This window comes from Hypanus sabinus, chromosome 20 (assembly GCF_030144855.1).
Source record: "Hypanus sabinus isolate sHypSab1 chromosome 20, sHypSab1.hap1, whole genome shotgun sequence".
Classification (NCBI taxonomy): Eukaryota; Metazoa; Chordata; class Chondrichthyes; order Myliobatiformes; family Dasyatidae; genus Hypanus; species Hypanus sabinus.
Window position 1 is genome coordinate 41908112 of NC_082725.1, and position 15363 is coordinate 41923474.

The 15363-nt window shown below is 35.6% G+C and overlaps 1 protein-coding gene across 2 annotated transcripts in view; it reads left to right on the forward strand.

Annotated features, from left to right (window-relative positions):
• Nucleotides 1-15363, forward strand: part of marchf6 (membrane-associated ring finger (C3HC4) 6) — a 70718-nt gene that overhangs the window by 37168 nt on the left and 18187 nt on the right. The window contains exons 5-15 of one of the 2 annotated variants that reach the window (XM_059945386.1): nt 3487-3559; nt 3882-4050; nt 4613-4829; nt 5860-5921; nt 7632-7664; nt 7998-8049; nt 10292-10368; nt 11700-11780; nt 13874-13942; nt 14601-14675; nt 15063-15197. In XM_059945386.1, the coding sequence (XP_059801369.1) occupies nt 3487-3559; nt 3882-4050; nt 4613-4829; nt 5860-5921; nt 7632-7664; nt 7998-8049; nt 10292-10368; nt 11700-11780; nt 13874-13942; nt 14601-14675; nt 15063-15197 (1043 nt within the window). The remainder of the gene's footprint in view (nt 1-3486; nt 3560-3881; nt 4051-4612; nt 4830-5859; nt 5922-7631; nt 7665-7997; nt 8050-10291; nt 10369-11699; nt 11781-13873; nt 13943-14600; nt 14676-15062; nt 15198-15363) is intronic. The other variant, XM_059945387.1, reaches the window with a different exon arrangement.

The window sequence follows — 15363 nt, forward strand, 5'->3', positions numbered from 1 at the left end:
TTAATAAGGCATTTGGCAAGGTTCCCCATGTTATGCTCACTTAGAGAATCATGAGGTATGGGATCAATGGAAACTTGGCCGCTCAGGTTCAAAGTTGGCTTGCCCACATAGGGCTTAGAATTGCAGTAGATGGAATGTATTTTATCTGGAGGTTTGTGTCTAGTGTTCCGCATGGCTCTGTCTAGGTCCTCTGCTCTTCGTGATATTTATGAAGAAGTAGAAGGAATAGGTGAGTAAGTTTGCAAATGACCTGAAGGTGCATGGTGTTGTTGATAGAGTGGTAGGTTGTCACAGGTTACATTGAGACATTAATATGATGCAGAGCTGGGTTGAGAAGGGACAGATTAAACTTAATCTAGAAAGATGTGAAGTGATATACTTTGCAAGGTCGAACTTGAATTCGGAGTGCAAGGTTCAGGCAGGATTCATAACTCTGCATGAACAGAGAGATCTTGGGATCTATGTTGATAAGTCCTTTAAAGTTACCAGGCAAATTGATAGGGTGGTTAAGAAGATGTATGGTATCGTGGGCTTCATTAACTGGGAGATTGAGTTCAAGAGCCATGAGATAAAGTTGCAGCTCTATAAAACTCTGGTTTGACCAAATTTGGAATATTGTGCTCAGTATTGTTGTCACATGATAGGATAGATGTGTAGGCTTTAGAGTGTGTGCAAAGGAGATTTATCAGGATGCTGTCCGTATTAGAGAGCATGCCTTATGAGAAAAGCCCTAGCTTGCTTAATCTTTCCTTTTTGGAGTGAAGGAGGATGAGAGATGTCTTGATAGGAGTGTATGAAATGATAGGCATAGATTGAATGGGCAGCCAGGATAGAAATGGCTATTACGAGAGGTGAAAATTGAAAAGAAAGCTGGTGAATGGCCTGATTCTGTTCCTGTTGTGTCTTGTGACTTGTGTGTTAGAACTCTTAAAATAACTTCAGTTGAAGTAATTTTTAATTGAAGTAAGTTTAAGCTAGTTGCAATTTAGCTATTGTCAGCCATTCCTTTCCATGAAATAATTTGAACTGCTGATCATGCATCAGTTTTAACCAGCCACAGTCTCTCAGGAATTCTTTACCAATTTCTGCAGATTTTGCTGAAAACTCTCTCACTCTGAGGAGTTCACTGCAGTCAGGAAAATAACATAAACACATCACAGTAATATGAGAATGTCTGTTTGGAGTAGATAGAAATCTAGATGATGCCTTCAGTCATGCAACGTAATATGTATGCAGCGTAAGGTGAAATCCAGCACTTTCACCAGAATGTGTCTGCAAAATCCAAGTTTGTCTGGATTCAGACATCCAGCTGAATCTTGACCCAGGTTATAGTAGTAAAGAACCATAAAATGAGGAAAAGTTGACAGTAACTACCAGTTGTAGAACAGGAGCACTGCACTTAGATGCAACTAGTGGTAAATAATTAACAGGGGAGTTGGAGGAAAAACATGTTATTTACAATTTGCAGGCAGAATACTTCACTCTTTGTAGCTTGGTATTGTACACTGACAGAACCCTCCAATGCCATAAAATTCTTGTGGGTTGAAATGTGAGAAGCAATGTCACAGCCTTTTTTTAATGAGCTGCATTTCCCCCTTTATCATTTATAAGGTGTCCTATGTGAATGGAGTTGGTTTGCTCAATCAGATGCATCATTGGTACAGAATCTTTAGCATAGCTCACAACTAATTACTATTTGGAAGTGAGTGGACAGTATCAGTTTTCCAATATTTTAGTTCTGTATTTGATGTTATCCAAGATCCTTCACATCATGCATAATAAAATGTTTTCCAACAACACAAAATGATTTTATGGTATATATTGATTGAAGATTGGTGGTGTGGACAGTGTAGAAGAACACTTGCAAATGACAAAATGAGATAATAGATCTGCCGGAAATATGGGTAGGGAAATATCAGATGGAGTTTAACCCAGCCAAATGTGAAGTTTTGCACTTTGGGAGATTAAATGTAAAGGGACAGTACACTTTAATGGCAAGACCTTTAACTGTGTTGATGAGCAGAGGGATCTTGGGAACCAAGTTCATCATTCCCTGAAAGTGACTACACTGGTTAATTAGGTGATAAAGAAGGCATATGGGATGTTTGCCTTTATTAGTGGAGGAACTCAGTTCAAGGGTCAAGTAGTTATATTGCAGCTTTATAAAATGTTGGGCTGCATCTGATTATTACACATTTCTGGAGAGGGTAAAGGGGAGGTTCACCAGCTTTATTATGCATGATGTGCCTGGATTAGAGGGCATGTGCTATAAGGAGTAGTTGGACAAACTTGGGTTGTCCTCACTGGAGCAGCAGTGTCTGACGGAAGATCTGATAAGAGTTTTATAAGATTCTGAGAGACATAATCAGTTATCTTTTTCCCTGGGGTTAAAATGTGCAATAACAGAGAATGTACATTTAAGCTGAGTGTGGGTAAGTTCAAAGGAGGTTTATGGAATGAGATTTTTTTTTAATACAGTGGTTAGTGCGTGGAATACAGGTGGCCCCCATTTCTTGAACTTTATGACATTGCTTTATGACAGCTCGCTGTTACGAAAGACCTATATTAGTACCTGTTTTCAGTGACCAAAGAGGATTTTCGCTTTTATGAAAAAAAAGGCCCGCTTTATATGTGTGTTTACCCTGAGAAAGACTACAATGACAGTGAAGCCTTATGCGGGCAATTGTGCGTGTATGCATGTACGTGCCGATTTTCTTCTCCAAATCAATTATGGCTCACTGTCTTCCCTGTTCTGATAAGTGAAACTACACCGTACATAGAATATTTCTACTTTATATAGGCTGTATATTTATCGTATCATTCCTGCTTTTACTATATGTTTGTGTTATTTTAGGTTTTGTGTATTTATTTAGTAGGTTATTTTCTGGGTCTGGGAATACTCAAAAATTTTTCCCATAAAAATTAATGGTAATTGCTTCTTAGTTTTACGACATTTCGGCTTAACGAATGGTTTCATAGGAATACTCTACCTTTAGATAGCGGGGAAAACCTGTACACTACCTGTGGTGGTGATGGAGGCAAATCCAATAAGAGACTTTAAAATAACTCTTGAATGTGCAGAGAATGCAAGGATATAGGCATTGGGTAGGCAGAAGGGATTAGTTAAGTTGGGCATTTGATTAGTTGCACAACATTGTGGACCGAAGGGCCTATTCCTGTGCTTTACATGTTGTATATTTTAAAGTTTAGCCAGGCCTTAGTTGTGCTTATTTTACATACTTTACCTCTATTTCTTTGGTTAAAAATGTGGCATTAATTATGCTGTTTCCAAAATAATTCTGTAATGTGTAAAATAACATTCATCAAGAAATGTATGAGCTGTCTTGAGTTATGTAGTGCTCAGTCTACATTTTTTTAATATTAAAGAAGTGTGGTAGTCATGGGTTTAAAAAATCAGATTAGAAGAAATATCCATTTGAGTGGCTGTATGTGACCTTTCCTTGACTCTTCCTGTTTTTCATTTAGGTCGTATCTACAAATGTTTGTTTACTGGCTCTGTGAGCTCACTGTTGACATTGCCACTGGATATGTTATCCACGTAAGTTCACGTCTTTCTTTTGATGAAGTAGCAATTTGAAATAATGAATTAGAGAGGATCCAAATCCGGTTTACATGTCCCATAATTTTCTGTTTTCATTACCATGAAATGAAGTATTATTCAACAAGGCCCAATATTGCTTAAAAGTTGATTAGTCAAATGAATATTTGCAATTTACACTTAAGGTGTAGTAATAAATTCTGGCATCTTTTCAAAAGTTTGTAACCAGTTTGGATATTTGACCTTTAAATAGTTGGACTTAAGATTTCAAAATGTTTAATTATAAAACTGATTCTGTATCTTTATGCTTGATTATTTACAGAGAGAATTTGCTGGCAGACTCTTTGCAGGGTTGTTTTGTGGTAATGTGCACACTATGTGCATTCATTAGCCTTGTCTGGTTACGAGAACAAATTGTACATGGTGGAGCTCCACAGTGGCTAGAACAAAATCATGCTCAACCACCCAATGGAGTGGGGCAACCAAATGAGGTAGGGACTGTTAATTCCCCTTAAAAAGCTATTTACAAGAATAACAAAAAAAAGATTAGAGACTTAATTTTTTTTCACCCCACTCACTCTTGTCCTTCATATGCTTTCATTTTCACTGTTGCTATTCTAAAAGGTGCAAAGTTATTAGCATATATGATTTTATATCAATTCATTTTGCAAAGTTTTTTAGATATGGATTGCTCTGCATACTAACCCAAGCTGGGTAATTATAAATTGTAGGCAGAAGCATGTATGCTACTAGTAGCATTAGTCATTGTCATGCTGCCAGATATTATGAGCGTAACCAGTAATTTAGTTCTGTTTTTACATTTCCTTTCTTATTTGTACCACTGCAAGAAGGATAGTGTCCCCCCTAGTAACAAAGTTGTTGCAGCGAATGGAGCAAATAGATTCCCTCAAGCTACAACTAGAGTCTGACCAGGGATGCAAATCCTTGCACCAACATATTCTCTTTCCCTCTATACTGTCACTCTGGAAGTTTTTGTTTGTTTAAAAATTAAAGTTTCATCATTGTAATTCATTAATAATATTGATCTGTCAGCCTCAAGCTGCACCAAATGCTCCAGTGGAGAATCCCCAGAATCCTCAACAAGCTGAGGAACCAGATGGAAATGTAGCAGCAGCTGCGGGAGCTGCCCCTGTAGTGGCAGAGAATGCCAACGCTCATGCAGATGAAGGTGAAAACGAGGATGAAGAGAATGAGGACGACGACGATGCAGTGGTTGAAGATGGCGCTGATGCCAACAATGGTGCTCAAGGTATGAATGGTAAATTTGTGACCTGACTGGATCAAAGCTGAATGTGAGTCCTTTCATTGCTTATGGAGCTATTGCAAAAAAATTTCCTCACATGATCACAAAAGATTAATTAGGAGGCAGCCTTTTTGAGTTTATTCATGTAATCAATAATCAAAAACCAGTGAGTCTCACTTTTGTGTTTTATGTACACAATCATTGGATCATTAATATTTTACAGCACAGGAGGAGACTGTTTGGCTAGCTGTCTACCAGAACAACTCACTAAATCTATTCCCTCCTTCCCCACTGAATCCTTGGAAATTTTTCCCCACCATATATTTATTCTATTCCCTCTTAAAGATTACAGTAGAATTTGTGTGCATCACCTGACAAGCCAGTGCATTCCAGATTCTAACTACACTACTACCAGAAACAAAAGCAGTCCCAGCCTTTTTAATTGAAGCTTGAAACTGTAGTCCTTCATCCCAGTTACCATTCTCATAAATAGTTCTGGACTCTTGCTATGCTCTTCATGTTCTTTCTATAATGAGTCAACCAAGATTAAGCCAGAGGATTTTTTTGGGGGGAAAAAAAAGGTTCTGTCTTGAACTATACATCTAATATTGTGTTTGCTATCTATGTATTGTCAGGTGCTTCAACAGCCTTTATCTCCTGGTCTGTATCCTGGATTTATTCCAGTTTGTTGCTCTCTTCGATTTGTATGTATTCAGTATAAATAACATTGTTTTCTTTCTAGTATCAATTTTAGGATCTATTTTAATTGTTTGTAATTGTGAATCTTTACACATGAAATATCAATACTGTTTCCTTCCTCCCCACAATAGGGCATATCAACCTCTGTGTTTTGACAAAATGAGTATAGCATATGTTTTGGTATTTTAATATGCCTACTCTTAATCTTTATTAAACTCTACCATTCAGTTAGAATAATTGTAAGGAAGGATTTTATACCAGAGAGCTATAAAAGAAATATAATTGTGCAAGTGATTTTTGTACAAATGATGAATTAAAATGGTCTTTCTCTTTTCAGATGACATGAACTGGAATGCACTAGAATGGGATAGGGCTGCAGAAGAACTTACATGGGAACGTGTACGTGGTTTTATAGTTTCTCATATTTGTTTTTTAGAAGTTATAATTAACTTACAGATATTCTTATTCAAAAAAAAGAATAAAACAAGTATTCATTAAATTGAAAATTCATTATAATAAAACATTTCTTATTATGGATGGCTGGTTAAAATCTGCATTGAAGAACCAGGGAGATGCCTTTCTTTATACATAGAGCTGGATCCATTTTATCTGTTCAGAAGATTCTGAAAAAAGTTAGTACTTCATCATAAAACCATTATAAATAAGAGGCAGGAATAGTTCATTTACCCTTCAAGTCTGCTTTTCATGTAATAAAGATTGGTTTATTTTCAATCTCAACATTTAACTGCCCCTATTTGTACATCTGGTGATTTCATTAATTTCTCTATCAGTTTTGAATGCAATCAGTGATTCCCCCCCCCCCCCCCCCACGGTCTACAAAGGGAAATTCCAAAGATTCACACTTTCTAAGAAATTTCTCCTCATTACAACCCTAAAAAGACTCCCTTTATTTTGAACCTGTGCCCCTAGTTTTAGATTCTTCAGCCAATGGAAACATTCTCTCCACGTCTACTCTGCTTCTCCTAAGCTCTTAAGAAACAGAGCCTTAGCTTACTCAATCTCATCCTATGCCAGATCAGCCATTCCAGGAACTAATCTGGCAAATCTTGCTACTCTCCCTGTATAGCAAGTCTATCCTTTTTGAGAAGACCAAAACACCAGGTGCTGTTTCATCAACACTCTACATAACTGCAATAATGATGAGACAGTTAACTATAAAACAATCATAATTAAATATGCTATCTAGCTATAGTTATACATTAAAGTTCCTTATGAGATGAAAATATGAGATGCTCCATGGTGGCCTCTAGTCAACATTGCATTGTAGGCAGGTGTTTTTTTTAATGGGTAATGGATAATCAGTAAATTAAAGGAAATAGCCATACGGAGTTTATTTGAATACCTAAAGCTCTAACTAGTATCCATTTTATTTTGGTTTCTTAGGCTGAGGATTTCTCCATTCATTGTAATGTAGGGGCGGTACTATAGCATAGTGATTATCACAATGCTTTACCAGTGACCTGGTTCATTTTCCACCACTGCAAGGATTTTGTACATTCTCTCCAGGTGCTCTGGTTTCCTCCCACAGACTGAAGATGTTAGCGGTTGGTAGATTAATTGGTCATTGTAAATTGTCCAGTCATTAGGCTAGGATTAAGTCGAGGGTTACTGAGTGGTGAGGCTTGAAGGGCCTACTCGGCACTGTATCTCAAGAAGCAAACAAATAAATAATGATAGATTCAATAATATGATTTTCATTAATGTTAATTCAGATCATCCTATTATCTGTTCTGTTGTTTTGTCATTTATTAATTTGAAGTTCTCTTCTTCTTGAAGTCTCTTAGCTCCTGGTGAAGCAGAGACTGTTGATGATTTCCTTTCTCCATTATCCAAAGTTATCAATGTTGGATTTCATCAATGTTTCTGTAATCCATTATATTGACTGTATCAATTGGCCTTTACAGCTTCACCAGAGCCCTGTTGTTTGGCCTTGCCCATTTCCATCTCTCACGATGGGGACATTGTTTTGGACTTTATTTTGAAGTAGTTGAATATAAGTATTTTGGGAAGAGGCGTGAAATTCAAATATTCAAGAGCAATATTGATTAATGTTCACGATATTTAAACCTTACGTCTTCTGTTTCACAGATGCTTGGATTGGATGGTTCCCTTGTATTCTTGGTAAGCTTAAATAGCTGCTATTTTGTGTAAAATGAAATCAGTCAATCCTAAAGTAACTTACTTTGCACTGTGATATTTAGCTAAAATAAATTTCAGTATTTTACTCTTCTATTAATGCTGTGGCAGTTCATATTTTGAACAGGAAAATTAGTGAATATCTAAGTTTGATTTTGCCAAAAAGTGCATATGTGCATACAGTTTAGATGCATGTTGATACGGATCAATAATGGATTTTATTATTTTGTTTTTAAGAAAAGAGTAAAAATATTTTTTAAACCTTTAGGACTATAGTGATTGTTAATCTATTAACTGACAATTTTATTTTTCTGACAGGAACATGTCTTCTGGGTAGTTTCTTTAAATACGCTTTTTATTCTTGTATTTGGTAAGTACCTCCTAAATTGCTATTCAATGTAATGATGAAATCTTTAAGATTTTATTGCATAAGCTGTATATTTTCATGCATACATTTTATTAAGGTGCTGTAAGGTTAGTATTTGTAACATACCAAAAGTAATTTATGATTCTTCCAGAAGCTGAATTTTTGCTTTCACTTGCTATCATAATTTGCAGAGGTACATGTATACTAAAGAATTCTTGCTTTACAAGATCCAGATGAACCGGTGGCTGAGTTGTAGCTTAAATTGAAATCTGTATTCCATAATGGAATGATTGAAAAGCTCAACTTCTTTAGCAACTGATTTAACTTTGAAATTAATTAAGCTGTACCACTGACAACTCAAGAATACACCATAGACAAAGGAGAATCATTTTAACTTTAGCTTCCTACTTTCATGTTCCATTGTTTTCAAAAACTAGCAAAATAGAGAACATGGTTGATGAGGTAGTGTTATTGGATAATAATACCTGAGTCATGTTTTGGGCAAGTATATAAATTAGTCTCGGTGTCATCCTGCCATTATCCCTCTTGGTCATTCTGTGCCTTTTTTCTTATCTCGTTAACTCAACGTATTATAGAGTTCTGTGACGACAGTAGAGAAGTGGTAAATACAAAACTTGCTGCTAGCTTTGACAACTGAAGAATCCCTGCCCCTATTTTTCCCCCAGATGGTTGGGGATTTTAAATTATGCAAATTAGTCAGATTTACAATTATTTAAATTACTAAATGAACAACAAACATGCTTTAAAGTAATTAGGACATTATGCAAAGTCCAGCTTTTAAAGAACCTACTTTTGTATAACCCATTGAAGTCAATGTCATTACAGATCCTGTGTCAAATCTAGTTCATCCCAGGGTCCATGAGCTAATTCTGCAGTATAGCTACAAGGAAAGCATATGATGCCAAGTAATGATACAACAAGGATTGATATGCTTGACCACGCAGACCATTTTGTTTTGTTTTCTAGCATGTTCCCAATGGAAATTTGGTTTAGTTTACTGGAGAACTGTTTGACAAATGTCAAACAATTTTTTGTGCATTTTGTCCAATAAGATCTCATCAAACTGTATATAATTCTTCGGGAAGATACAGGGAGAATGTTTCTTTAACTGAGGAATCTAGAACTGCTACAGCACAGGTTCAAGATAAGTGGAGGCCCTCTAGGATTGAAATGAGAAATTTCCGCACAGTGGTGAATCTTTGGCATTCTCTAGCATCAATAGCTGTAGAGAAATAATCACTGATTCATTTGAACCAGATTGATCAATTTTCTTTTGTTATTAGGGAAATCAAGTGATGTTGGATTAGGTAGATTATGTCCAAGTTGAAGATCAGACAGTCTTTGGATAAAAAGTATGCTTGAGAGACTTTTACAAAGAAATAGTAACTTTCTGCAGATCTTCATCTGGATTACTTTAATTATTGGTCCATTGAAACTAGTTTAAATTTTAATTGAATTGGAATGTACATACAATTCAGAAATGTGAATCGTGACTGATGGTTTTCCTGCATCTTTATAGCGAAGAAATGGAGAATAGTCACCAGTTTGTTGAAAAAGGCTAATTTGCTTTAGGTTGAAATAAAAGCAAAAGCACTAAATATTCCCATATTTATTTTATGAGAGGTGCCTCCATTGACTTTCTAAATCAAGCACCTATGAATGATTTCCATACTTTTAGTGAAGTGATTTTATGAATGTTACATAAATTAGTTTCTTTTACATTTCATTGTCAGGATGAATCTGCCACTACTGTTTGTCAAATTTTGTATACTCTTTAAGGAGTGCATTAGCCTTTTTTTTTAGCATTCCCAATTCTATCAGTCCTGCCACTGATAAGATCAATATTCTAAAATCTTGGCTCCTCTGAAAGGAAGAATGTTAGCTTTTAAATTAAGAGCTTTATTTAAAAAGTTGTACTATATCTTCAGCATTAATTATTCAAGGATAAGAAATTTCTTTTGTTATGGGTTTGTTGTAGTGTTGCTATATCCAGCTGAATCAAATACTGTCCAAACAAATGTTATCAAAGCAGCAGATAGGTGAAACTTCTATCCTTTTAATAAGTTGATTGGAACATCTTATTCACCATTATTCCTCCTTTCTCTTTAATGTTTAAAACTAGTTTGCATTTTGTAGTAGTTTAATTCGAAAAATTCTTTCGAACAAAAATAGAAAGAACAAACCCCAGTGCATTATTCTGTAATATTGCTTTTGTACATTTCAGCATTCTGTCCTTACCACATCGGACACTTCTCAGTAGTTGGTTTGGGTTTTGAGGAGTATGTAAGTACCAACGATACGGTGCGTGTCCTATTAGAAGATTCTATATGAAGTTAGTCAAATTAGTAATGTAAAAGTATTGTGTGGTATTGTTATATTTGATTATGTGAGCCAAATTGATTGTTTTTATTTTAGTTAAATGTACACAGTAATCAAGAATACCTACGTAAATATGCTCTTGAAATTGGTTATCCATTTTAACAAAAATACCTTAATATATTTACCATTCTTTTGGAGTTTGGTGAGGTGTTTTTGATAATCCATCATTTTCCAAAAGCAAAATATTGAAGGTTCTGAATCAGCGCCATAGAGGGCCACCCCTCTCCCCTCCCTTTGGGGACCATCTTCCTTTTGGATGGGGAGAGGGTGGCCCTTTATGGTGCCAATCCCAATGCTCTTACCAGTTAAACAACTGACAGTGCCTTTACCATTATGAGCATTGATTTTGGAAATGTATATGCAGGAGTGTGAAAAATATCTGCTAATATAGGATTAATCATCTTTAAATATCAATGGCCAGACAAGCATTTATTGTCATCCCTATTTTCCCTTGGAAAGGTCTATTCTGATGGCTTTTGGCTGTCTGCATTGTTGCTTATTTTTATTAATGTATTTTCTATTTATACTAATATACATCTCGAGAATCAGTTTAATTATTAGTATGCATGGTTTAAGAGTGGTGGAAGTTATTAGTAAAATGATAACTTGATCTGTGTTGCTTTTTGAGAATGAATTGCTTTGCAGTGCTACTTCTAAATTTAAAGTAAAAATACAATAAAAGTCTGAATTGCAAATTTGAGATTTTTGGTGATGTAAATTTTACAATCTATCAACGTTTTATAAATACAACTTAAATTATCTTAAATTTTTAGAAAAAACATTACACATATCAGTGAAGTGGTAAGTTTTAAAGAAGTACAGGGAACTTCGTAAATCTTAATGAAGGTTGGCCTTCACAGCCAGGTGAGTTTAACAGAAGTGCAGGAATCAGTGTCCCAGCAAATGGGCGGAAATCTTGGAACCAGCACGACGGAGAGTAAATGTGGAGACTGAGAGCTGAAACCCAATAAATGGAAAATATAAACATCTTTTGAGCCAGATGTTAAACCATCAAGATTTCCAAATGGTCAGATCGCAGATTATCAGAGTTTTACTGGAAAGTTCTCTTGCTATCAAAATGTATCAAACCTAAATAAACATCCTAAAAGTGAATTAGCATTAGGAAAAATGTGTTTTGCATTTAAAGGTGAGCAGTCTGTCAAACAATAAAGATTGAGATGTATTTTAAATTTATTATTAATTATTTATGCAGCTCAGTGATGGTAATTCACTGTACTAATTGTGTTTTTCAGGTTCAAGCCTCACATTTTGAAGGCCTGATAACAACAATAGTTGGCTATGTGTTGCTGGCTATGACATTAATAATCTGTCATGTATCCTTTTTGTTTCCTCAAAAAATAGTTATTTTGAGTTCCCAGTATCAGTAAAAGTTCCCACCAGTGCTGCAGTGATTTGGGTTCCCTTCCAGGACTAACAAACTGGGTGTTTCAACAAAGCATACAACAGGTTAAGGGTTTTTGAGTTTTTTTTATATTTTTAGGATCTTGATATCACTGGCAGTGTCAACATTTATTAACCGTCTCTAATTTTCCTCAATAAGGTGGCAATGTGCAACCTTAAACTGGCGCAGCCCTTCCGATGAAGCTGTTCTCTCTGGTTCAGGATGTAGACTCAGTGATTATGAAGGATGGTGATGTATTTCCAAGGCAGAATGGTGTGCAATATTGATAATGGTGTGGAAGTACAGGTGATGAGGTACCTGTGTATCTGCTGCCACTGTCCATGATAGGATCTCCTGTTTGGGAGGTATTGTTAGTATAGCCTTTGAACTACTTGTGTGTTGTGGGGCTGTATTCGTGCAGGGAACTGGAAAGAAGTAGTTCTGCAGCACATATCTTCAATTCTACACCCGGTGTCTTTAATTTTGCTGTATTCATTCTTCATGGCATTGCTTGATGTCTATTTGTGAGCTCTTGGTCAAATAGCAAGATGGTTCAAAGCATTAGAATCCAGGGTCTTCTACATGGACTTTCCTTGCCAACGAATGTTAACGTATGTACATAACCTCAGCACAGAGACTAAACAAACACAGACTCCGAAACATGATCTCACTCATGATCTTTCTGAGGTCTCCCTTCCTCACACCACCTAACCCTCCCACCTCCCTCCCCCCATCCACTATATCCTGCCCAATTCCATTTGCTACCTGCGGTTTCCCTACTTCTGCCTCCATGTCATCTCATTCGGTTCTTAATCTACCCCTCAACTCCTTCCAAGTATTTCCCTCCCTTTCTGTGCCTATGAATCATGTCACATGACACATGAGGCTATTGCCTAGCCCAGAAACCCCAGACCTATTCCCAGAAAAATATAAGTTCTGATGATAATTCAAACTGAATTATTATTTCTCATTTTTCACAGACATTACCCACCTGACTTGAGCATTTCCAGCACTCTATATTCCTTTTCAGATTTCTAGCATCCAAGCATTTTTTTTTCCTGGGGTGAACAGGCTACCCACTCTTGTTATTGATCAAAGTATCAAGCATGAATTTAGCATATGCAAATCTTCTGTTATTTCTAAATGTCAAGAGATACTCAAATCCATTTCCCATTTTTGTCTTGACTTATGGATTCCTTGTTTAAGTGTCTGTTTTTGTATTCCACTTAAAAAAATTACTTATAATTTAAGGAATAAATATGATACATTTTTGAGTATTTGGTGCCCTTATTTACAAAAGATAGGATTGTATATATAGGTGCTCTGATGATAAAGATGTTGGTCCTTTGGGGAAAGAAACAAATACATATATTAAATTTATTTTGAATCACATGGAACATGTGGAGACCTTCCGATATTCAGGAAGTCTTTCTTTCTTTCTTCCTTTCTTTTTTTCTGTTTTTTCTTAGGTAGGGGTATGTTACGGGGGGGGAAGGGTTAAGGGGAGGTGGGAGGGTAGATGTTATTCTATGTAATTAAAATTGAAAATTGAATAAAAATTTATTGGAAAAAAAAGAGATATTCAGAAACGCTTGAAAAGTTTTGCTAGGATCATTAAAGTTATTTTTGGCCGTTAGAGAGCAGGTCCTGTTTGGTCTGTTAAAATGACTACATTGACTCACAAGGTCCTATTGTCTCACAATTCTTTGTTATTGAGAATCTGGTGGCTTAAAATAGGGATTTGTACTCTCAATTACATGTGGGAGCTTTAGGATCCCATCTGAAATTCTTTGGATTACCAATAGAGTACATTCCTGCTGTGCTTAATTTAGTATTGTTCAGTGATTTCTACAGCTGCCCGGGAATATCTTTTTTAAGTTGTGGTTGATAATTGTTATGAAACTAGGATTGTTACCCTAATTCCACTGTCTTCTTTCGTCCTTCCCGTTGCTGCTTGGATACAATATGTAAGCAGTAGATGTAAACGTCATGAAATATTTGGTTGTCTTGCTTAACTTAACTCAGGGGTTGGCTGCACTGGTGAAGTTTCAGAGATCCCGGCGTTTATTGGGCGTCTGCTATATTGTTGTTAAGGTATTGTAACCTTGGCCTAAAGATTGAAATTGTCTGTGGTTTTATATTTGAAATTAAGTTAAGTGCATTCTCAAAATAAGCAGATTACTGGAATATATATCTGGAAGCATTTGATTCTATATACTTTGAACTTGAATTGTATATTGGAAATGTTTTGACTTATGTATTCTGTCATTGTTAATTTTGAGGGTTATTAGATTAAAATTAAATATAAATGTTATTTAAAATGGGATTATTACTACTTGCTGTCATTAATCAAAACAACAGAGTAATTTTAGAACGTGTTGAAAGTACATTTTAGAAGAAATTCACAACTGAAATAATTTTGAGAATGCTCAATGGATGTCCTGTCTCTCGGCTTCCAGAAGAATAGAAACAGCAGTACTATGGAGAGATATCTGATGCTTTTCCCAGAATCTTTATGTAGGGAGTCATCTAGCCTTCCTTTAGTGCCTCAATGTAAAGCATGATACAAAGTTAAAAATTCATTTGATATATATATATTTGTATGTTTGTATTATTTTATCCTTTGCTATTGTGTTAGAGACTCTAATTTCAATACAGTGACTGAAAATTAAAAATGATTCTACATGTATTTTGGAATTATCTTGAGTTTTCTTATTGAAGATTGTTGGTAATACAAAATATTTTCATATAGGTATCTCTGCTGGTAGTTGTAGAAATTGGTGTGTTCCCTCTTATTTGCGGATGGTGGCTTGATATTTGCTCACTGGTAAGTGTTTTTTTAATTATGGAATAGAAATCTGGTCTAGTTGATGGGCAGTGTGAGACTTGAGAATTATTCTTACTTTCAAAATCTTTGAAAATGACAAGTATTTAGGAAGAAACAATGTCCAATGTGCATTTAGTGTTGTATTTGCTAGTGTATAAACATGAGGACATCTCATTGAGAACCATAAGTCTTAAAGGTTTTAACAGCTTGGTGTGATTTTTCAAACTTGGAGTCAAGAACTAGGGATCTTCAGATAGGGTGCTATTCATTCAGAAAGAAATGACAGGAAAACCTTTTCAGGATGTTGGTATTTGATATTTTCTTTCAGTGTGCTTTGGAAACTCAGCTGTTGAGTTGACATATTATTAATTTCAATCTGGTCTCTAGGAAATGTTTGATGCTACCTTGAAAGACCGCGAGCTGAGTTTTCAATCTGCACCTGGCACCACAATGTTTCTGCACTGGCTGGTGGGAATGGTCTATGTTTTCTATTTTGCATCTTTCATTCTTCTACTCAGGGAGGTAAGTTAATCTAAAATCAGAAACTGTTGGAATTATGATTTTCCTTAGATATGTTTTGTTACTGGTCCTTAAAGATAGTTAAAAATATTTTTCTAACAACAGTCAGCCTCTCGCACATCACAATACTGGTTCATCTTTCAAATGCATCTAATTTTTTTTGCAAATC